The sequence below is a fragment of the Narcine bancroftii genome, chromosome 1 (genome assembly GCF_036971445.1).
Source record: "Narcine bancroftii isolate sNarBan1 chromosome 1, sNarBan1.hap1, whole genome shotgun sequence".
NCBI classification, from domain to species: domain Eukaryota; kingdom Metazoa; phylum Chordata; class Chondrichthyes; order Torpediniformes; family Narcinidae; genus Narcine; species Narcine bancroftii.
The window spans coordinates 202,711,473-202,736,512 of NC_091469.1; the positions used below are offsets into that span (position 1 = coordinate 202,711,473).

The window sequence follows — 25,040 nt, forward strand, 5'->3', positions numbered from 1 at the left end:
TGGGGAAATTGTATAGCAAGTGTATAAAACTTTGGTTAAGCAATGTTTGGGTCTTGTGTGTGGTTCTAGTGACCACACTTTAGGAAAGGAGGCTTTGGAGTGGGAACAAAAGAGATTCACCAGGATATTTGCATGGATTGGAAAATATATGGTAAGCGTTGAAAGTTTGGACAAACTTGGATTGTTTTCTAAGTGTCAGTGACTGATGGACAAAAGCACATAAAACGGAGAGGCATAAAGTAGATGGTCAGACTTTTTGGGCTAGAAATGTCAAATACTAGAGGACATAGGTTTAAGGTAAAAAGGTGAAAGCTGGTAGAAGCAGAATATATATGAGTGTTTGAGGCATTTAGACAGACACATGGATAAGCAGGAAATGGAGGGATATAGAGTAAAGGCAGCTGGGATTAGTTTACATTAAATTTTAAATTTAGACATAGACCAAGATAGCAGTCCATTTTGGCCCATGAGTCTGTGCCACCCAGAAAACCTATACCCCAGGTATGTTTCGAACTTTGAGAGGAAACTGGAGCCCCCGGGTAAAACCCACACAGACTCACAGCGCAGGATTTGAACCCCGGTTCTGATCGTTGGTGCTGTAAAGGCATTGAGCTAACCGCTATACCAACCATGTTGCCCATTGACATCATGGTTAACATAGATGAGGGCTGGAGGGTGTTGTATTATTTCATTTAGACATTTTTATTCACCTTATAACCAATCCAGCTACCTTTTTGAGGTGTAAATGTTCTTTGTTCTTCTCCAAGTTGATGTCTTGCCATTATTATATATTCCCAAGTCTTTGTACATTTCTGCCTTTTGATATTATAATAATTGTGCATATTTCTATTTGTATATTACTTTGTTTAAATTCTACATCTTTCATAATGCTTTAATAATGCTTGATTAAATGCTGGGGATGATTTTCATTCTTTATAAAGTTTTAGGGATACAAGCTGTATTTCAAGTCATTGTATCGTCATGTTGCTGTTCCTTTGTGTTGTCTTATCTTTAAGCAGCTGTTCAAATGCTTAATGGCTTATATGGTTTTATTTTAAAAAAAAAGGCAGCATCCCTGCTAAGGCTGACATCAGTTTCAAGGGACTAATGTATTGATGGGAAATCAAGTATTATGGAAAATGGAGTTGATGTCAGGATCAAATCAGCCATCCACTTTTTGAAAAGTTAGGTAAGTTCAGGGATATGTGGCCTGCTCCCTCTATTTCTTGTGTTCCTGTTCTGTAGGGGCTAATTACATGTTGTAGCAATTGTAAGTAACTGCTTTTTAAAAAAAAAAATAGTGGAATAAACTAAATCTATGATGGGCTCCATGGAGGAGACTGAATACTTTTTTTTGCTTTATTCAAATGTTTCTAACTTGTCTCTTGATTTCATGCTGAGTTTTACCATGGAGAGGATGTGACATGTTAATGAACAACCTTCTTGTTAGTTGGCCAGTTGCCCATCATTCAGCTTTGATCTGGAGTTTGGAGTGATTTAGCTTTATTTATAACCAGCTCAATTTGCTGTTGAGGAATAGCAGTAGACCATTAAACCCTATTAGTATGTTCTCCCATATAATTAGATTATTACTGATCAGTGCATCTCATTTTGCTTGCCTTCTGTTGCATGACTCCTATTGCATTGGCTTAGTTAAACATTTTCAAGATTGATATTTTAATGAAGTTGTATTAATGTCATATTTTATCACTAACCTATCCCACAATTTACACTTGTTGGATTTTATCCCCATGATTTTCTGTGGCTAAATATTTTTGGCAAATATTTGCGACAAGATGAATTAACAGAAGTTTCAGTGCTTCTCAACCTTTTTCTTTCCACTCGTGTACCATTTTAAGTATTCTTTATGCCATAGGTTCTCTGTGATTAGTAGGGAATTGCTTAAGATGGTATGTGGGTGGAAAGAAAAAGTTTGTAAACCACCATTTTAATCATACTAATTGACTCATTATGTGCACAGTTTCATAATGCCAAAGGAAATGGGCCAATGAAGATTTTTTTGCAAGTAAAATATTTGATTAACAATTGGGTCTAGACTCCAGAGCAATGATTCTCAACCTTCCCCTTCCCACTTGCATATCACCTTAAGCAATCTCTTACGAATCACTGAGCACCAATTGCATAGGGATTACTTAAAGGTGTATGTGAGTGGAAAAGAAAGGTTGAGAATCACTGCACTAGACCCCAACCAACCAATTTTCCCTTGCAACTGCTGCAACCGTGCCTGCCTGTCCCGCATCGGACTTGTCAGTCACCAACGATCCTGCAGCAGACATGGACACACCCCTCCATAAATCTTCGTCCGCGAAGCCAACCCAAAGAATGCATAAGATGGAATTTAGTTTCAATAGGCACAATTGCTGAGAAAGTAACAGACTAATTTTAACTTTTTACTTGTGAAATTCATGAACTGTTATGTCTCTGTGTTTTACTATGCAGTATTCAAATAACGAAAGAGACTTACTGATGCCTTCCACCATCTCAGTAAACTATTCACACACACACTCTATACATATACATACACCCCACAGTGGTGCACTACATTTACTACAGTGACAAGGGTGTATTCTTACGCAGTTACAAAATATTTCACATTATTTTGACTATGTAACATCCTTCCTTCTTGATTAAAATATTGTTCTTTATCACTTTCTTTCCAGTGCAACTTGAGTAACTGAACTTGTACACTAGTTTATTTACATAACTATTTTTAAATAGTTCTTATCAATATTGCACTAGTGACAGTATGTTGCTTCGCCATCTTGTGGACTTGGCTGTGACCTTTGGGCTCTGTGTTGCTGGTACACATGTAAGTGATGTAGCTTGTTGTGCTTCACCTGACAACTGCTGTGTTGATGTTTCAGTATTACTGGTTGTGGTCTCTTCACTTGATATTTGTGTTGCAGGCTTTGCTGGTATTAAAGCTTTCTGATTCATTGCGTGTTTTTGGTCAGATGTGAACTCTGTTCCTCCTCAGCTGATTGCCAGAGTCTGTCTCGACAATGTATGATCTTGGTGTCTCAGCTTCTCTTTTTTTGAAACTTTATTTATTAATTTTAACATATGAACAAAGTAAGTAATTCACGTACAGAAAAAATACAAAATAAATTAATACAAGTACAAAGTAACATAGTTAATACAATACCAATCTCGGCATCTTCCCCTAACAACTAAAAACTAAGACTAAAAAAAACTATTTTTAACCCCTAAACCCCCCCTCCCCACCCCCATGATAAAGAGTGAAGAATTAATACTATTAGTATAATAAAAAAAATAAAAAATATATATCTTTAAAAAAGATCGATATATAAAACAAAAAAAATATTAATTAAGTATTAATTATTAATCCAAAAAAAATTTATTATATAAAAATATATATGAAAAAACAAAAAAGAACTTAAACGAAAAAAAACCAACTAATAATAAAAAAACTAAAAAAAAAGGAAAAAAAAGAAAACATGTATATAGAAAAAATATATAATAAAAAAAGTTTTTTTAAAGAAAAAAATGATTAATTCAAACTTATTTAAATTGTATATAATCAATAAATGGGGTCCACTTTAGCTCATAAAAAGACATCTTTTATCTTGTATAGAAAAAGATATTCTTTCCATAACCAAACAAAACTTCATCTCTGAATACCACCTATCTAAAGACAATACATTTCTATTCTTCCAAGTAATCGCTATACATTTCTTGGCCACTGCCAGTGCTAAGTAAATAAAAGAGATCTGGTAATTATCTAATTCTAAATCAATCAACGGTTGCATATTCCCTAATAAAAATATATCAGGGTCTAATACAATATGAAGATTATATAGATTATTAAATACAGATTGAATACCTTTCCAAAATTGTTGTAACCGATCACACAACCAAAAAGCATGTAAAAAAAGTACCAGAAACCTGATCACAAAGAAAACAAAGATCTGACTTACTAAAACCAAATTTTTTAAATTTTTCGGGTGTTAAATATAATTGATGTATAAAACTATAATTAATCATCGCCAATCTAGCATTAATCAATTTTCGAACACTATTACGGCAGATTTCAGACCAATCTTCTTCAGTTATTGTTAAACTTAAATCTTTTTCCTATTTCATTTTATCTTTATCCCAATCTATTTTACTTTCACTTTCCAACAAAATACAATACAAACCTGATATATAACCCTTTTTTGGAAATGAGAGCACATTTCTCAAAATCAGTTTCAGACAGTAAATTCATTTGATGACCGCATACCTGTTTTACAAAAGATCTTAACTGATAATACACAAATATAGAATAACCACTTATATCAAATCTTTTTTGCAATTCTACAAAAGAACAAAAATGACCTAAAACACAGTCAGATAAATTATGTATTCCTTTCTCCTCCCATTGTTTCAAAATAGTATTAGATACCATGAAAGGAACAAGTTGATTATTATATAATGGTAATCTTCCCGACCACTTATTTTTCAATCCCATTTTATGTAATTTACTTGTCCATAAATTCATTAAATGTTTCAATATTGGTACATCATAAGTTCGTAACAAATTTATATTCAATCGAAATAAAAATTCATTCGAAAATTTTTCAGAAATAACTGCCAATTCTATCTGTGCCCAACTAGGCGTATCTTGTGTGGCCATTAATGCGCTAAGAAATCTAAATTGAGCTGCTTCATAATAAAATTGAAAGTTAGGTAGCCGTAACCCTCCAAATTGAAAATCCCACATCAATTTTTTCAACGCCACCCTAGGAAATTTTCCTTTCCACAAAAAATCCCTAATTACTTTATATAAATCCTTAAAAAATCTTTTTTGTAAACAACAAGGAATTGATTGAAATAAATATTGTATACGAGGAAAAATATTCATTTTTATAGTATTAATTCTTCCTAATAAACCCAAAGGTAAATCTTTCCATTTAACTAAATCTGCCTTAATCTTCTTCATTAAAGGAATATAATTAAGTGAATATAAATTTTGGTAGTCAGTATTAACATTAATTCCCAAATATTTAATTTGTTTCGTCCACTTCAAATTCGTAATATTTCTAAACATTGAATAATCATCTTTACTAATTGATAAAATTTCACTTTTGGTCCTATTAACCTTATAACCAGATAATTGACCATAAATCTCTAAGGAATCTTGAAGTGCTGGCAGAGAAACATCAGGATCCACCAAATACAGCAAAACGTCATCCGCAAATAAATTTATTTTATAATCTTCATTCAAGACTGTGTCTCAGCTTCTCTGATGACCTTTGTGGGGTCCATGTTTTCAACTTCGGCTCTTGAATATGCACATGCTGCCTTCTGAAGAGTTCTGGCAATGTTTGTGTATGTTTGTTATAATGCTGGCGTCTTTCTTGCATGTCAGCCAGTCTTTTTCTAGTTTCTTCCTGGCCTTCTGGAGCGTGTATTTTGCTTGGCAGAGTTGTTTTATATCTCCTGTCAGTTAGAAGTTCTGCTAGGGACTTCGACAGCCCTTAAAGGTGTTGCTTGTAATGATAGAAGAGTGAGGTATGGGCGTTTCGCAACAATTAACCCCTTTTTCACAGTTTGCACTTATCCTTCAATGAACCTATGACCTTTAGGGTAGTATGGGGATGATGTAGTGATAACATACCCATTCTCTGCGGCCAGCTTCCTGAATTCTTGTGATGTGAACTGTGTTCCATTGTCACATGTTATTTGCTTGGGTATTCCTTGTTCAGCAAGGAGCGCTGTTATTTCTGAGGTGATAGTTGATGCTCTTGGGTCTTTCACCCTTTTGACAAATGGAAACAGAGTATTAACAAGTCTGCTCCCACTGTGTGCCATGGTCTGGCAGGTACTTCTGTGGAAATCATTTCCTTGTGGTGGTGCACTCTCTCATGGCAAACCAGCCCATGTGTAACGCCATGTGGTGGGACAGCCATGGGAAGATGGCGCTGTCAGGGTTTCTCCCTGCCTTGGGTCTCTTGCTCAGCGTGCGCCTGGGGCAACATTTACGATGTCACTACACACCCAGTGACTGAGCTCATGCTGCCCTTAAAGGGACATGTACTAAATTTGAATAAAACAGTTGTTAATGACATTCAACGTGGTGGCTGTGTCTTTCTTGGTTGTGGCCAGCTCCACATCCTCTTTGTGTGTTTAAAAAAAAAAAAAAAAAAAAAAAAATCCTTTTGGATATCTTCTCTATCTAGATCTCCTAATTGACAGAGATCAACTGCAACTCCTGGCAGCTATCCAGACCTAGAATTGCTGGTCCATCTCATCTACCATGTGGAAAGTGCAGAGGATGTTTCTTATGGCAGCCATTGATCTTAGCTATCTCTAGCTGATCATGGGTCCACCATAGGCCATTTTGCTGTTTCCAATGTACCACCTTTTGGATACCCTTTTATTAAGTTCTCTGGGAACATCTGATGGTAGACATTGGTGGAAGGATGTTGCTTTGTGATGCAGTATCCAGCTTCACCTTTAGGTTAAATATCGTTGGCTTGTTCTGGATTGTCCTCTTTATTTGGATCCTTGTGTGCAACTCGTTTCCTTCTTTCATCTTATCCGACAACTTGTGAAGATGTATGGAATCTATGTCCAGTATCTGGGTGTTGGAGTCCTCATTGGTGTTTCCTTTTATGTGGCAGATCTTCATCTTTTTCTTCACTGGTATTGCTGTTTTCTTCATACCAGACTTGCACATCTTTGCCCTGTGGTTTGCTTTACCACAGGCTCTACATTCAGAACTGTATGCGGGGTATTTGTTATGGTCATCAAAGAGGTGTTGTCTACAGCATTTCCTGTAGGTCTTGTGTTTGCACTTTTCTGATTGTGTTCTTTATAGCATCAAACCTTCCTTCTATTTGCTATGGGAGGCCTGCATAGATAGGAATTTCATTTGCGTCCTCGTGGCTTCGAAGGCTCTGGCCAGCTTCAAGCTATCTTTCCTTTTAAGAGACTTATGCACTTTGGGAATGGCTCTTCCCCATATTAGTTGATCAACTAATCTTTCCTCTATATCCTTAAATCTGCATTTTACAACAACAATTTTTAATCTAGTGAGGAAGTTATCAATGGTCTCTTCAGTCTCTTGCATTAAGCCTTGAAATTCATAGCATTTAATTCTATGATTAGACCTGGGTTTAAGGTGAGAAGCAAACTTTGCTAATATCTGCTCTGGATAATTTTTCTTCACCTCTCAATTCCCAGCTATTAAATGTCAAGGCCTCGCTCCCCTGTCCACAGAAGTATATAACTGACCTTTTCCTCTGTTACATTTTTAAAATAGCTATTGAATACCAAATTGCACTTCTGCTGAAACTTTTTTTTAAAAATAATTCAGCAATGTCTTCAGCCTCCCAGTCCATTACTGGGTGAAATTTTTTCAGTAATGTTTATTCTCTTCTTCCCATTTGTATTTCCTTGACTTACAATTGACTACAATCAATTGTATGACTTTATTCCTGTTCTCTTATGCTGCTGCCACCATGTTATGTCTGTGTTACTTGGGAGGCTTCTTAAATAACGTAGAGATGCAAGATTCAAATTACAAAAGTGACTTTACTTACTGATGCCTTCCACCATCTCAAAAAACTGTTCACACACACTCTATACATATACATACACTATAGTGGTGGACTACAGTTACTACAGTGAGTAGGGTGTATTCTTATGTGGTTATAAAATAATTTACTTCATCCTGATTATATAACGCAGACTAGCAAAGTACGGAATAAATAAGCTTTTTAGATAATTTTTATCCATTGCTCACAGATGGAGGAAGCAGTTCTCATTCTAGAGAAAATAAAGTAGAAATATTATAGACGAGGAGTCTCACAGGATACTAGAATGTCGAGGTTATTTGCTATATTGCTTCCTCTTACTGTAAGACCATGCCTTTCTCTCATTACATACTTGTGATTGATCAAAATAGGAACATTTTCCTGAATAAGTACTCGATACTTCAGATTCAATACAGAAATTTATTCCTTAACTAGGATGAAAAAGGAAAGAATGAGATGGATGAAGATTCTTAAAGCATTTGTTAGTAAGTGATGCCCAAAGAACCTGATGTATGGGATTAAGATATAGATCTTGGTAAATAACCTGCAGTACAAGACTTGTTGACATCCAGTAATGTAATTACTCAGTAATTTCCATAGAATAGCTTGTATTATAGTAGAGTTAGGCTCTAGCATGTCTATAATTCTGGACAGAGCAATCAACAGGATCCTCTATTACAAACTTTTGATTTTGTTTTAATTATCCCTGACAATTTTGAAATCTTAGAATTCTTCAGTCAGTTCATGACTGTCAGTTTCTCAAGTTTGTTTGGGCTTACAATCAACTAGTGTGAAGATCTGCAAGCTCTTTTGAAGATAACTTAGCATTCTGTACTTTAATCCCCTTGCACTTTCAACCTTTGTGATCTCTTGATTATTGATTTTCTACACCCTGTGTAGAGTAGAATCACCTTTCTTGCTGAACCTGCCCACTTAAGATATCAAGAATTTTAAGCTTCTACAAGCACTCTCTGAAAGGAAAGGTTTTGGCAATAATTTTCAAATGGCTTGTTTGCCAACTTAACAAACTTTTTTGATTTTAAAAAGACACTTCTTCATTTGTGTGATTCAAAATTAAGGAAATTGTGAAAAATACTTGAGTCATTAGTTGGACCTTAGAATATTGAATCAAATATTTTAGAATGATCCTTAAGGTATTGAAGAAAGGGGGCGAGGCAAGATGGCGTAGAGGACAGACGTGCGGTCCCACTCTTCCTCAGCTAGTTTTTTAAGTAACCGTTTTAAAAGTTTATAAAAGTGATTAAAAGTTGTATTTTTACTTTTGGGAACATTAGTGGGTTATAATGGCTACTAATGTAAAAAAAAGAAAACAATTGCAGAAGAAACTACCTTTTAAAAGTGCTGAAGAATTGAGGCCTACCTGTTCAATTGAAACCACGGACCCGACGTTTGGAACCTCCAAGGTGCAGAGGACTCCTGCCCGGCTAAGTATGACGCCGGCGCCGATCTTGCCTCCGCAAGATGGCGCCGGCCTGACGATGAGTTCGGCCAGTGCATCCGCTATGTCGGACGTGTGGGCGACCTGGCTGAGAGAAGTCCTTGAGCCTGGGCTGCCGTCAGGTGGGCTGGGGATGTGCAAAATGGTGTCGGAAGTCGCAGCTGCGTAGTCCCTGGCCTTGTAGGGCATGCACGGTGCTTCAAGGGTCCGGGATTTGTTGGACTGCATGTGGGCTGTGGGGGCGGGCCCCGAGCAGCAGCGTCCCGACATTGTCGGGATGCCGTCGTAGGGTGTACAGACCTGCAGCCGCTCCGGGAGGGGACGGACAACGCTGGAAGAAGACTTACTTTTACTGAGCAGCTCACAGGAACAATTGGAGGTGGAGACCAGAGAAGATAGGCCTCAAAAAGTGGAACTGGAATCTGGAATGGAGTCTGTGTGTACGTTCCTGGAAGGGATTGCTTATCAATTGGACAATATGTTTAAACAAATGACTCAAGGATTTTTAGAAATGACAACTAAAATGACTACTATGTCTGAAGATATGTCTGCAGTTAAGAGTAATGTTAATAAGTGTATTAAATCAGTGGATCAGTGCAAGAAAAATTTTTTAAAATTGAAACAGCTTTTGTAGTAGGGAAAGAATGGAAAAAATGGAAGATTCCTTTGTGGATTGGGGAATTCAGAAGAAAGACTTATTGAAAAAAATTGATTCATTAGAAAATCAAAGTCGGAGAAATAATGTGAATATTGTGGGTCTCCGAGAAGATATTAAAGGGTCCAATCCAATAAAAAATTTTGAGAACTGGATTCCTGAGGTGTTGGGCAAGGAGTTTTTTTCGGAAGGCCTAGAATTGAAACGGGCACATCGAGCGTTACGAAAGAAACCATTACCAGGACAACTGCCACGGGCGGTTTTAATTTGTTGTTTGAAATACCAGGACAGAGAAATTATATTATGGTTTGTGGTGCAGAAGGCACGACAAAGTCAAACTCCAATGATGGTCCAAAATAACAGAATATTTTTCTATGTAGATTTGGGTCAGGAGATTATTAGGCAACCTCGGGAATTTAACTCTGCTAAAGAAATATTGTGGCGGAAGGGTTACAAATTTGCTTTGCATTACCCTGCAGTATTAAAAGTCTTTTATGGTAATTTTCAATCTCAATTTTTTGAAAATGACCATGATGCATTAATTTTTCCTAATTCGCTGCCAGATTTGCGAGGATATGGAAGATCTTTGCCGCCGTTGCCTAAAAAGGGGAATGGGAAAAATGGGAAGAATGGAAAGAGAGAAGTTTTAACACAGTCTTATTGACATTGAAGATCCGGAACAATCATTGGAAATGGAGTCACTGGGTTGAATATATTTACAATATTTGATTGTGTTGAAGTGAATAATGTATTTCTGGCTGGGGCGGTGGGGAGGATAGCACTGAAATCTTTGATAGTCATCCACCACTAGTGGGGTTTACCACACCCAGTTTTTTTTAGGGCATTACTACTTTGGGTAGTTTTTTTGGGATAATTAATTTTTTTTGGCATTTTCTTTAAATATCTAGGGGAGGGATAGTGATTTAAGTTATTATAAGGGGAGTGATATTTTGTAGTGAGAGATTATATTGTTAATTTGTAAGGATGTCTAATTTGAAATTTGCAACTTTTAATGTTCAGGGGTTAAATAATCTGATTAAGCGAAAGCGAGTTTTGGCTTGTATTAAGAAAATGAAAATTGACATTGCCTTTTTACAAGAAACTCATTTGACTGAAAAAGAACATTTGAAATTGAAGAGAGATTGGGTTGGACGTGTTTTCTTCTTCATTTAATTCTAAGGCAAGAGGTGTAGCAATTTTAATTCACAAGAATTTGCCTTTTGAATTACAAAATATGGAAGGAAATGTTGGAGGGTCTTAAGGGTGATTTGTAAAGTTTTTACTGAACCTTGGACTTTGCTTAATGTTTACGCATCTAATGTGGACGATGAGCATTTTATTTCTGATGTTTTTTGTTGTTAAATCAAGCTAATGAAAATATCATAGTTGGGGGAGATTTTAATTGTGTTTTGGATCCTTGACTGAATAGATCTCTAAAAAGTATAAAGAAATCAAAGATGGTGATACAAGTTGGGGCCTTGATGAAGGACTTAAATTTGGTGGATATTTGGAGAAGGGTTAATCCTACGGAGAAGGATTTCTCTTTTTATTCGTCCCAACATGATTCATTTTCCAGAATAGTTTCTTTAGTATCCATACATTTACAAGGAAGAGTATTACAGACAGAATATAAAAGTAGGGTTATATCAGATCATTCTTTATTATTTTTCTCTTGCATAAGTTCAGAAGTGGTTTGTTCATCTTATAGATGGAGATTTAATACAATGTTGTTGAAAAAAAAACCAGAATTTGTTACTTATTGTTAAGGAACAGATCACTTTGATTTTGACTGAGAATGCTAATTCTGTAGATAGTCATTTTGTATTATAGGATGCATTAAAAGCTTATTAAAGAGGGCAGATTATTAGTTATACTACTAAAGTTAAGAAACAGTATATGGCAGAGAGTTCAGAACTGGAGAAGCAAATTGCTGAATTGGAGAAAGAATTTCAGAAAGATGTGACAATATTAAAAAAAAAAGTGACTTTGGCTAATTTGAAATTACTTTATAATACATTGCAAACTTATCAATTTGAGCATTGAATTAATTGATCTAAGCTACGTTATTACGAGTTGGATGAGAGGGCACATAAGATACTAGCGTGGCAGTTAAAGATGGAACAGGTTTCACAGACTATTAATGTTGTTAAAAATAATTCAACAGTTACTTATAAACCTCCGTTTTATTCATTTTACAAAAAATTGTATACTTCTGAGGGGAAACAGAATAGTGGTTCTATTGAATCTTATTTATCTAAATTAACATTACCAGCATTGGAAGAGGAGGATATTATGGAATTGGAAGCTCCATTTACAGAATTTGAGATTAAGGAAGCTATGTTGGAGATGCCAAATGGGAAGTCACCAGGTGACGACGGATTTTCTGTGGAATTTTATAAAAGTTTTTAATGAAGATTTATCCTCTGTGTTTGAGGAAGCATTACAACAAGTAACTGAAGAGCATGAGTTTCCAGAATCTTGTTCTAGTGCTTTAATTACTGTAATTCCAAAAAAAAGATAGAGACCTCTTGAAAGTGTCTTTGTATAGACCTATTTCTTTACTGAATGTAGATTATAAAATCATAGCAAATCGACTTGCCAAGTATTTACCTAAATTAATACATATTGATCAAACAGGTTTTATTAAGAATAGAAATGCTTCAGATAATGTTCTTTGATTAATTACTTTGTTCAATGCATATCGACAGCATGCCGAAAAAGCTTTTGACAGGGTTGAATGGGATTTTTTTTAAATTTAAGGTGTTGGAAAAGTTTAAATTTGGCCCTTTTTTTATTGGTTGGATTAAAGCTTTATATACGAACCAGATTGTCAGGGTGGTGACAAATGGTCAAGTTTAATTACCGTTTAAATTAACACTTTCGACCCGACGAGTGTGTCTATTTTCACCAGCCCTGTTTGCATTGGCTATTGAACCGTTAGCTCAAACAATAAGATAGAATGAACATATAAGAGGGATGAGAGTTATGGATGAAGAGTATAAGATTAATCTATTTGCAGATGATGTTTTGATATATTTGACAAATCCAGAATGTTAGTGCATTTGTGGGAATGTTTATTACAATATGGAACATTATCTGGATACAAGGTTAATTGGGATAAGAGTGAAATCTTGTCAGTTGGATAATGAGATTATTCAGAATATAAAAATATTATTAAATTGAAATGGTCTGAAAAAATTAAATATTTAGGAATAATTGTCAATGTTGATAATCAATCTTTATATGTTCCTTTATTAAAAAGATTAAAGCAGATTTAATTAAGTGGAAAGATCGCCCGTTAACTTTAATTGGCCGAGTTAATTGTATTAAGATTAATATTTTTCCGCGAATTCAATATTTCAATCAATACTGTGTCCTTTTTCAAAGGGATTTTTTTCTGGATTTAAATAAAGCTATGAGAGAATTTTTATGGAAAAGTAACTTACAGCGGGTAGCATTATATAAACTTACTTGGAAGTATGCGTTAGGTGGACTTTAATTACCCCATTTGCAAAATTATTATGAAGCAGCCCAGTTGAAATTTATTAGTAGACTGATGGACTTGGACCAACTCCCGAGTTGGGATAAAGTTGAGGTGGCTTGTATTTCTGAAGTTGAGGTGCATCAATTTATATTTCGATGGAATCTAAATTTGTTGCGGGAATATAATATGCCGATATCAAAACATGTATTGAAGGTATGGACTAAAAAAAAAAAGATTTTAGGATTAAAAGGTAAATTGTCAATTTTAACCCATTATATAACAATCAGCTTATTCCTTTTTCAATGTTTAATAATCATTTAAAGAGTTGGGACTCTAAGGGTATAAAGATGTTACAGGATTGTTTTGTAGAAAGACAGTTTTTCTTTCAATCAATTGAAAGAGCATTTTGATATTGCTGAAAATTTTTTGTTTGTTTATTATCAACTTGGAGCTTTGGTGAAAGATATGTATGGTAGAGAGATGATTTTACCTGCATTGACGGAATTCAAGTCTTTGATTTCTTCTATACCAAAAAAGTGTTATATTTCTGTTATATACCAAGTATTACAAGACAATATGGATAAACCAGAATGGGAGAAGTCTAAGCTTAAATGGGAAAATGATTTAGCCTTTGTTTTTTCCTGAAGACTATTGAGCAGATATGTGTCATGATAGTGTTACTAAATTGATGAATGTGCAGTATGGAATGGTTAATTATAACTTTTTACATCAGTTGTATTTAACCCCAGAGAAATTGAAAAAATATGGTTTTAGTAATTCGGATTCTAGTTTTAGATGTGTATGTACTGGTAATTTTTTACATGCTGTTTGGTCTTGTGTTAATGAACAACCATTTTGGCAAGAAATTAGGTTAACTTTGGAAAAATTATATGACACTAAGTTACCACTAGATCTATCTATTTTTTTAATGGATTATATGATTCCTTTAAAGGGATAAATTTCAAATTGCATTTGTATGCTTAGCATTGTCTGTAGCTCGAAAATGTGTAGCAAGTACATGGAAAGATAACATAGTGATTAATATAATGCGGTGGCATAGTGAATTGAAAGCTTGTATTGTTAAGGAAAAAATTACATATAATCTGCATGATAATTATTTTTTTTGTTAATAAGTGGTTACCATATATGGAATATTTGCATTTAGATGCATTTTGATTTATTATATATTCTGAGTTTCTGTTTATATATTTTTGGCTCTCCTTAAGAGAGCTGGCTGATGGGGTGGGAGGGTGGGTGGGGACTCATTTTTAAATTTTTAAAATATATATTTTTCTTTTTTTTCTATATATATATAATATGTGTGTGTGTGTGTGTGTGTGTGTGTGTGTATATATATATAATTAATTTGTGTGTGTGTGTGTGTATATATATATATAATTAATTTATATGTGTTTGTGTGTGTGTATATATATATATAATAAAATTGTCTTTATGGAATGTATGCTGTATTATTACTAATGATATTTCAAATAAATAAAGTTTAAAAAAAGGTATCGAAGAAAGTGTAGAGAAGGTATTTCAAGAACAAGGAATTGTAATTATCTGCATATTTAGATTCTATCCCTTGAAGCATCAAAAATTGAGAGCAAGTTTAATGGAAATATTCAAAACTGAGGACTTTTGATGTAGATTTAACATTATTGGCAAATGATCAGGTATTTGTAAAGATTGTTATAATCCTCTTACATTGCAGACCAGCAGCAATAGAAATTCATAAAGAGAATGTTAGTGTTTTTCTTTTAAAACAATATATTTATTAATTACTACTAATAATATAAAAACTTGTCTAAACTTAACCCTAACTTTTTGTATGTGAGATACCCAAACCATTACAGCTTCGGCACAATTCTGGAAAGTCATTTCAAATTTCAGTCTTAGTAAACTTAGACTTTTAAACTGAAGCCAAGAAGAAATCACAAAAGAAGTGGGAGAGACTGAATGACATGTCTGCTGAAAACTCATGAATTCCCTTTGCTGAAAAACCCTTTCAAATGAACAGTTGTCACAACTTCCCTTTTCCTTGCATAGGGGAAATGAAATGAGTGACTTCCACGATGCTTCCAAAACCCAGGCAAGAGTCAGTTGAAATGACCATTACTTTGGTCATGATCCAATGCTTCAATTCTTCTGCTCTCAAAACCCAGATGTGGATCAAGCAAAATGACCTTTCCTTTGGTCATGGTGGTTCAATAATTTGACTGACAGGGAGAATCAGTGAAATTGTTCACTATGCACAAATTCACTCCAGCTCTGTGTTCATCAGATGTTACCATTGAAAATCTCGTGTCCCACTCAAATACTCTCTCACCACCTGTTTTCCTGGATAAGCAACCACTGTTCTTCCTCTTCTTCCAGAGCAGCAACTTTCTTTATAGTTTGTATTTGATGGTGCCATGAAGTCTCACCACAACTGTGAATGGTTGCAGCCTGTATTAACCCTAAAAGTTACAGTCACACTAAATGAAACAGGAGCTTGTAATAATCCAACCTGCTTGTTTTTTTTTGGTTTTAATGCTTGGAGCTGATTCAGTAGCAACTTTGAAAAGTAAATTTAATATGCATTCAACAAGTTAACATTGGCATGGCTATGTGAAAAAATGGAGCAGAATGAATTGGATAGATCTTCTGAAAGGACAACATTGATGTCATGAATTGAATGTCCCTTATGCTGAATGATGATTTCTTTGATTTTGTGTTTAATCACAATTCATATCATTCCATCAGATGAAGGCTGTAAGCAAAAGTACAATTTTTTTTGTTGCCTGATATGCACTTGATTGTTGATTTTGATACTTGCCACCAAGGATTGTTGGGTACCAGTAATTCTGTTTGTGGCATTCAAGTGTACAGGGGTATATCCCATAATCCAAAAGTAGAGCGTTCCTATGAAACCTTCCATAAGCCGAAATGGCATAAAGCGAAGAAGCAATTACTGTTAATTTATATGCAAACATTTTTTACCATTCCTAGACCCAAAAAATAACCCACCAAATCATACCAAATAACACACAAAAAATAAAATTACACACAAAAAATAAAATAACACTAACATATAGTAAATGCAGGAATATGATAAATGCGCAGCTTATACAAAGTAGAAATAATGTATAATGTACGTACAGTGTAGTTTCACTTACCAGAATCGAAGATAGTGAGTCAGCCCCGCTGGCAGCACCCTGACAGCCATGCCAGCCACGTTTTCGTAAAAACAAATGTACATAAAGCGAGTATATGTAAAGCAGGGTATACCTGTATTGGGTTCCTATTCATGCCAATTGATTCTGATTTGCATGATTACAGGAGGACATTGGTACTAATGACAGAAATTAGATGGTAAGTTTTTCTATTTCTATCTGTTCTTCCCCCCCCCCCCCCACCCAAGGGCACTAGACAGAAAGTGTCAAAATTAACTTGAATGTTTCTGAGTGGTTTAATGTAAATTTGGGGTGAGGGAGAAGAAGGAACAGCTTTCAATTTGCTTGAAAGTGAAATTGAGCAAATGAGGGACAATTCTGTTTTGTGTTAATGAATGTGACTGCTGCGTAAAAGGGCTCCCAGCAGGAGGACCCCTGCATCATTTAGAAACAAACATCAATCATTTCTATGGCAGCCATTTTGTACAAAGCATTATCAATCAAATCCTAAAAAAAAGACTGGATCTTGCAGCTGTCTGGTCAATTTATCTCTCATGTGTATCACCTGCCTTTTAACATCCTTTTTAAGGAAGATATTCTGTGGAGCTAACTAATGCAAAATTAGTACATTGAATTTGCTGCAGCTGTAAGACAATTTTGTCTTTTGCTATTGAAGGCTAAAAAATTAAATTTTTAAAAGGAATAAATGGGACAAATACATACGCTTTTTTAATGTGTAGCTTTCAGAATTATTTATTTACTTTTGGAATGATTTTGTTACTGATATAAATATTGTGTTTTGATTAGAATGCACTTTTATATTGCAAAATTGAAAACTAATTGCACCTGAAAGATGGTCTGCTAATGTAGTATTTAATCATGTAAGATTGAATAATACAGGCAAAATTAATTTGTGAATGATTAATGCTTGATGGCATTTTCTCAATATTAAATGCTTAATAATTGTAATTCATACAATAAAACCAATCATACATTGTTTAATGTAGTCACTTGCAATTAAAGATCTCGACAATATCCTGTGGATTATTTCTACCATCCCAGCACTATCATGATACTTTAACTTTTCATGAACAATCTTATTACTGTTTCTTTTCTAAAAAGTTTAACCTCTAAGCTGATAGCAGTAGTTTGAAGATTCAGTGAGACTACCTTTTGATCACTGAAAATATCAGGTATTCTTGTTGCAGGAGGCTAAGTAACTTAGTGAGCAGGACTCAAGGTTGCTTTCTTCATATTTGTAAATGTGGATTTTTTTTTGTTGCAGTTGCGTTTCCTAAATGTCTATTTAGGGATGTTTTTGAAATTGAGGTTTTGCAGGCAAGTATTGGTATAAATTAGTCATAATACAATGATTTTTTTGCATATTTGAGAGGAAGGGTGTCCTTGACAATTGTGCAAGCATGTGATCATGGAGAAGTATAATGTATTGTATGGGAACTTTTAAAGAGGGGTTTCATGTAAACACATTTTTTAAAATATATATGTACATTTTTTAAAATCTATTTTTCTATATTTAAAGGTCAGGAGCAATTTTGCTCTATAATACAATGCAGACTTCAAAGGTACTTCACTGATTGCCATAAACGGTACTATGAGGAAACAATTTTAATGAAAAATCTTCAACCTGAAACATCAATTACTTCTCTTTCCACAGATGTTGCATGACCTGCTGAACAGCCTTTTTAAAAATATCATATTGAAGCATTTTCTTTCAGTTGAATGAATTGCAGGATTGATGATGGTTATTAATGATAGTCAAACATTTTAGTAAATACATTTCCAACAGGCTTATTTTAATTAAGTTAAACGGGCACTTGCTTTTTGTCAGTGCTGAGAAGTAAAAATCGTTAACAGCATCAGGGACTTCTAGAGTAGCTTAAGCAAAACCAATTTGGTCTCAGAAAGATTATTTAATAATGGCACCATGTATTTTCTATTGGGATGATATTTTTGGCTCCCTGAGGTTTGTGATCCTCCGAGTGAAGTTGCAGACAAATTTTGTTTTACTGTGGTATAGCTTTGTATCCCAAAAAGCAGGCTGAATTTGCCTAATTTTCTGCACAGTCCTTGTATTGTGGATTAAATTCAGTCCTGCTGTTAGAAGTGAAAGGATCCATCAGATTCTGAAGAAGCTTTTGTATTCTGGATTCCAGCATTTGTGTCCAGATGCATATATTGTTCAATTAAGTTTCTGCAGATCAGGAACAGACAGGTAATTCCTTAAAAAGGCCAGATTGTGGTAATTGTGGATTATTGGCAATTAGATTTCGAGAATGTATTACGAGAGGACAAATCTTGCTTATAACAAATACTCATACTGATTCTTTTGCTAAATGTAATAGTTTAAATTAGTTGACAAAATAAAGCAAATTATTATTGTATCTGACAGTTTGCTGATATATTATTGGTCCTTGTGATGCCATACTTTTATTTATTAATTATTCTTAAAAGAACCAGTGGTTCTGTAAGTTAACATTTAATATGGGACAGAGACTAATGATTAGTTTCCACAAATACCATTATTATCATGCAAATGCACAAAAAAGCCCATCTTGTGTATGTGTAAAACATGTGTTATGAAGCTTATAGTAAAAACCACTGTTTAAAGGAGTATCTTTTTTTGAGCTGTTAATCCTTCCACTCTTAACTCCACTGAAGTTGCAGTATTTATTTTCTTTTGGATAATTTTTCTAATCATATTATTTGAGGGAAAATAAACACATTTGCTTGGCAGTCAAGTCTGAACAGTTACCTCCAGATGGAAAGGGGGAGTTCACAAAGGAAACCTCAACAAGCCTGCTGCTGTTGAGGTTTGATATTCACTTATATGACAAAGCAGATGGCATAGATAGAAGATAACTATTCACCATTCACTAATACAACCAAATGTTAGCATTTTTACTATTGTCTCTTAAATTTGTTGAGCGTATTACATTTGACTTGGTGCTTGTACATTGAGCACTCATTAGTTAATTGGGTATTATGTGCAGAAAGCTGCATTTAAAAAAACATCTTCAGGCTGATCTGTTGACAGAATTATAAATGATTTTTTGAGCAACTTTAGATAACTTTATATTATACAGAGCATGTATGCCTTTTGTGATTTAAAAGGTCAGACACAAAATTATCTTGAAGCAGAGATGAAATATTTATCACTAGAATGGTCATAGATTTTTAAATATGCTTGTTCCAGCAATATTGTTACAAAATCTAGGTCCTTATCCTCCTAGAAATAGGCCACTCTCTTATACTGTAACATTCATCAAAGCAGCAACAAATTGTTTTGGACAGTGATCATAGTTAAAATGAGGAAAATTCATATTAATGGACTGATTTGCCTCTGTAAATTTTAATAGATTGGATTAATATACATGACGTTTTATCCTTTTGGCTTGTTCAAACACTATCAGCCTTTATAATTGCTGTTTTTAAATGTAATTCTTTGTGCTTTTGGGACTTAAAACAAGCCATGTTTCAAATACTGATGTATAAAGATGTATTGAACAATCAAGACAAATACCACAGGCAACACATCTTTAAAAAGTAAACTTTCTGGAGTTTTTAGATTTTTTAAAAATACCACTATAATGTTGGTTAAGATTGTACCTAATTCAATACATTTCATATAAATGGAGAAATACATGGAAGATGTCTTCAGGGAACTTGTTTTCTCTGACTTGTTGCTTTTTTTCTTTCTCTGCTTATGGTGTTTGTCTTACTGAGTGCTTCCAGCATTTTTTTTTTGTTTTGTATCTCCAGTACAGTACATTTCCGATTATCCAAAATGCTTGGGACTCGACCAAGGTGGATTTCTTGGATATTTGGTATTTTTTTTAAAACAGCCCAGTAGCATCAGAAGAATACTTGTATCAGCTGTCGCCGATCCCCGACACCTCCCTACCACCATTGCCAATCCTGCCCGAGAGTCTGAGATCTCACCTCACTTGTAAGTTGTAGGAGATTGTATAGGGATTGTCCTCCAGCAGAATTTCAGCAACCCCCCCCCCCTGCCCCCGGCTAAAAGGGTATTTGATAGCGTGGCTCGGGTGAATGAGCAGGGAGAAAGTGCAGTATACATTTCAAATTCAATGCAATTTATCACAAAGTTGCTATAACTCATGGCAAAAAAAATGACTATTTATAAATAATCAGTGCAATCCTTGTCCTGTGGACAAATGTCTCCTTTGTAAAAATGATTCCCTGTAGCCCCACATGAGCACAGTGGTTAAATTTTTTTCAACTTTTTTTTTCAAATTGTTACTTTCAGATATTCAGAATTTCGGTTAATTGGTTTTCAGTTAATCAGAAATGTACTGTATCTGTAACTTTTTTTGCCTTAGCATGGTAATACAAGACTGAAGATCTAGTAACTTCAATGAATAATCTAGACAATGCATTTATTTGTTGCCATCTGTAATTATTGTGTAAAATTAGATTTTATTTTCCTGTTTCTTCCTAATGTTATTGATTTTGAGTATGTTTGTGTGGCAGATATTTCTAATGTAGTGAAACATCAAGTGTGATACATTACTTTTTTAGAAAATCAAATTGTTGAACTAAAAGATCTTTTCGTAAGTCAATACATTTATCTTTAAAGAAACATGTACAGTAATTAGAAACAAAAGCCTCTGGAATTAAAACAATTGTAGCAGCTTGGCTGGTAAGATGGCTCCAGCAACAGATTTCAATGAAAAAGGAAAAAAGTGAGCAAACAGGAATGCTAGATGAACTCTGGGTCAGACAGCATCATGGGTTAACATTTTGAGTTCTGGACTTTATATTGAAACTAAAGTGAAAGTGGGGGGGGGGGGGGGGTGACATGTTTATGCAGGGAGAAACTGTAGGATGGGGTCAAGAGGTGAGAGTTGAGGACACAAGGTGTGATCCTCCAAACCAAAAGGGGTGTATTTTGTATTGCTGAAAGTAGCTATTGTTTCCAAGATTTTGTTTTTATACACATTAAGGATTCTAAACTATATTATTTTTCATATCTGTTCATAGATGAAGAATTGGTTGCATATGTACTTATACAAATACTAATCCTTCTAATACATCTAAATAAAGCGAGTTCCCAAAAATATGTTTGCCTTGCTTCAAGTTTGTAAACTTCATTTACACTTAAAATTGCATTAATTGGTAATGATTATAAATTCTACATGGTTGTAGAGTTTCAGAATCTCGAAGCACAAAATCAGGCACTTTGGCTCATTATGTCCATATAGACCATCAAGCATCCAACTACTCTAATCCTCCAAAAGACCTATTTTTGTTCTCTTGCATCCCCATCAATACCCTTGCCATAGACTTGTACCGGGGCAATTTACAGTAACAGCCCACCTACCCACCATGGTCTTGATATGAAATGAAACTAGAGACCCATTCAGTCACACATAAACAGCAAAATTGTACCTGGGTCTCTGGAGGAAGTATTGTGCCATTGCACTGCAACTTTTGCAGTGTTTTAACTTTGATTTGATTCTAGAGTATCCTGTTATTTTGACCTCATTTAAGTTGGTTAAGTTGTTTTCTTATGCTCCTGAAGGTAGTTTGCATATGCCTTCATTTATTGATATTGATATTTCTGGAATCTAATTCGGTAACAAAATTTTCTCTCATTTCTCTTCTTGGAACCTCACTTCCTATATCTCTAAATAAATGCATTAATAATCTGGTGGTTAAACACACCCTGAGGATAGGGATACAATTTAGAAAACATTTTGGTTTAATGAGATTTTCTTTCTCTAGTCTTGTTTTTTCTAATTATTTCTTTAAACCTTGGATGATTGATGTAACTTTTAAATAATGGTATAGATTGGGCATTAAATGTTTTAAAGATTTATTTGTTGAGGGGATTCTCACTTTCTTTGAACAACTTTCAGTTAAATGCAGTCGACCAAATACTTATTTTTTCATTATCTATAGATTAGATTTTTTTCTGATCATAATTACATACATTTCTTAAGAGGACTGATAAGGATTTAATTGATGCAAGTTTTAATTTAAAACCTTTCTATAATGGTTCAATATCTAATATTTATGATATGTTGTTGGGATTAAGAGAGGCTCCCTCAGATAAATTTTTTTAAAAAGTCTGGGAATAGGACCTTCAGCTTTTAATTCCTGAAGAAACTTAGAGTGTGATTTTCAAATTAGTTAATACCTATTCTCTATGTGCCTGCCATGCCACTCTCTCCTACAATTTAAAGTAGACCATAGGACTCACATGTCCAAAGTCAAACGATCTCATTTTTATGTGGATGTATCTCCTCGTTGTATGGATTAATTTGTATGTTTTGGACATTCCAGAATCTTGAGAAATATTGAATCGAAGTATTTCAAACTTTCTATGCACTTTCTAAAGTTAATTTTAAACCTAATCACTTAACTGCTTTATTTGATATTGTTGGAGAGAGTGACATCGTGTTAACAACATCTGAGCACGTGTATTAGCTTTTATTTCTCAAGACAGGTGGGTGGTGTTACTCAGTTGGAGGAACATTACCCCACCTACTTGTACTCTATGGCTGTGATGTCCTGTTTAAATTTAGAGAAAATAAAATGCTCAATTTCTGATTTGAATTTAAATTTTCAAACTTTGTGGGGGCCCTTTTTGAATTACTTTTGTAATACTGTCTTTGATTTCTTATGAAGGTATAAATGTTGAGGTAATGTATCATTGATAAGAATTGTCCTTTTTTGGCCAAACAGCTTCTTTCTTGGGAGTGGGTTTAGATTTTCTTTATTTATAATAAAATATCAATACAATATAATTTGTTTAAAATGTGGGATATCTTGAATAAAATGATATGATTTAAGTATAATGTATCTTTTTGAATTGTAACAAATCTCCATATGTACTCTATTTTTGGATCTGAAATTTCAATGTTAATAAAAATATTGAAAAAAGACTTATCGGTTCAAGGCTAATCCACCTTGAACTTTATTGATTTCTTTTTGCCACAAATCATGCAATTTTCTTGTGACCAATTTCACTTGTGGATAGATGAAATCTAAGTTTATGTCTAAAACTGATGCTTTGGTTTAAGCAATAGTCAGTCTTGAGTGAGGCAAAGGTTTTGTTATGTAGACAGAAACCATGAAGCTACTAGCAATAACTGTCAACAATATAACACTAATATTAATCTGTGGAGTTTCAATATTTTGATCATTTTTAAAAATGATTTTGATCTGTCTGCTCCCAACTAAGGGCTTCCAAGCACACCTCTTCTCTCACCCCATTCCTCCATTGCTCTTTTGATTCTATTCATTTTTTTCCCAAATTGCTTTTGTGACCCCTCTTATTTTTTTTTCCCCCTTTAAATGCTTAAGAGGTGCCTCATTAAAGGAGCAGTACAAGTATGTGTTATTAACAGATTTGGTTTCATTTTTGGAGATGAAATGGAAAGTATGATGGAAAAATAAAAAATAATGTTTGTGCCAAAAGTTTAGTCAGCATCTGAAGCAAAATAAGTTTTGGATATGGATTCCAATTAGCATCTCTTGAAATACTGTAATAAAGAAGGGCAACATCTGAAATGGTTTATTTTATTTTACTTTTGCGATTTATAATAGTGTTTGGTATTTGATTAGTCAGGGCATCAAGGGTTAAGGGGAGAAGGCTGGGGAGTAGGGCTGAGTGAGAGAATGGATCAGCTCATAATAGATTGGTGGAGCACACTCAGTGGGCCGATAGGGAGTAATTGAAATAAATAAACTTAAATAATGTTAATACCAAAGGAAAGCAAAGATCACATTTAACCATTAATTATGAAAGAAGTTGAAGCTTGCGTTTTCTTTCTTTCAGCATTTTTTGATGACCACCCACTAGAAAAGGACCAGTCTAATACCAGTAAGTGTTTATTCCATGTTTCAATATTGCGCAAGAATGACATTGTTTGCAATTTGTTTGTAGAATATGTGACATTTTGGAATTGATGATCATTGCAGCCACTAAATTGAAATTCATGCCCAGTTGTCTTCAAACTGAAAGCTGCTTTTTCATATATTTTGTAGCAAGTGAATAATATCCAATGTATTTAATTGGGTGGCCTTGAAACAGATCTTATCTTCAATTGTTGGCACTGTGCACAGCATTAAATTTTGTGAAGCTATAATGTTGCAAAAAAAATGTTCAAGATGAAGTTCACATTTGGATCAATGTTTTTATAAAATTTCTCTTGGAGAAAAGTTATTACATGATAACTGAAGTAATTCAGTGCGAAGCCAGCATTTTCTACAAATTATTGAATTTTTGAGGCCCAAAAATATGTATTGGCATTTGATAAGTTGATACAACATGAAATCGGGCATGGGGCCTACAGTGTCCAAACCAACCTTTGACCCAGTTAAACTTTAATTCCATGTTTTTATTCTCTTATTCTTCTCAACTCTCTCCATATTCTGCAACCCACTAAAATATTTGGAGCAATTTACAGTAGCAAATTAACCTACTAACTCGAGTGTTTGGATGTAAGAGAAAACCAGAGCACCCAGAGGAAACCTACATGGTCACAGAGAGAAATGTGCAAACTCCACACAGACAGCACAGGAGATGTGGATTGTAACTGAGACAGTGTCTCCACTTGTTGAAATAGATGCAATGAAATATACAAAATGAAGTGGATTCATAATATTAACTAAGAGGCTTGGTGAATGAAGAAAGTTTGCAGGCACCATAGTTGAAATAAAAATACAATGCTGAAGA

General features: G+C 34.3%; 1 protein-coding gene across 2 annotated transcripts in view; it reads left to right on the forward strand.

The window, feature by feature from the left end:
- Positions 1-25,040, forward strand: part of LOC138738226 (nuclear receptor subfamily 6 group A member 1) — a 323,219-nt gene that overhangs the window by 42,221 nt on the left and 255,958 nt on the right. For both annotated transcript variants that reach the window (XM_069888368.1, XM_069888369.1), the window contains exon 2: positions 24,141-24,185. In XM_069888368.1, coding sequence (XP_069744469.1) covers positions 24,141-24,185 — 45 coding nt within the window. The remainder of the gene's footprint in view (positions 1-24,140; positions 24,186-25,040) is intronic.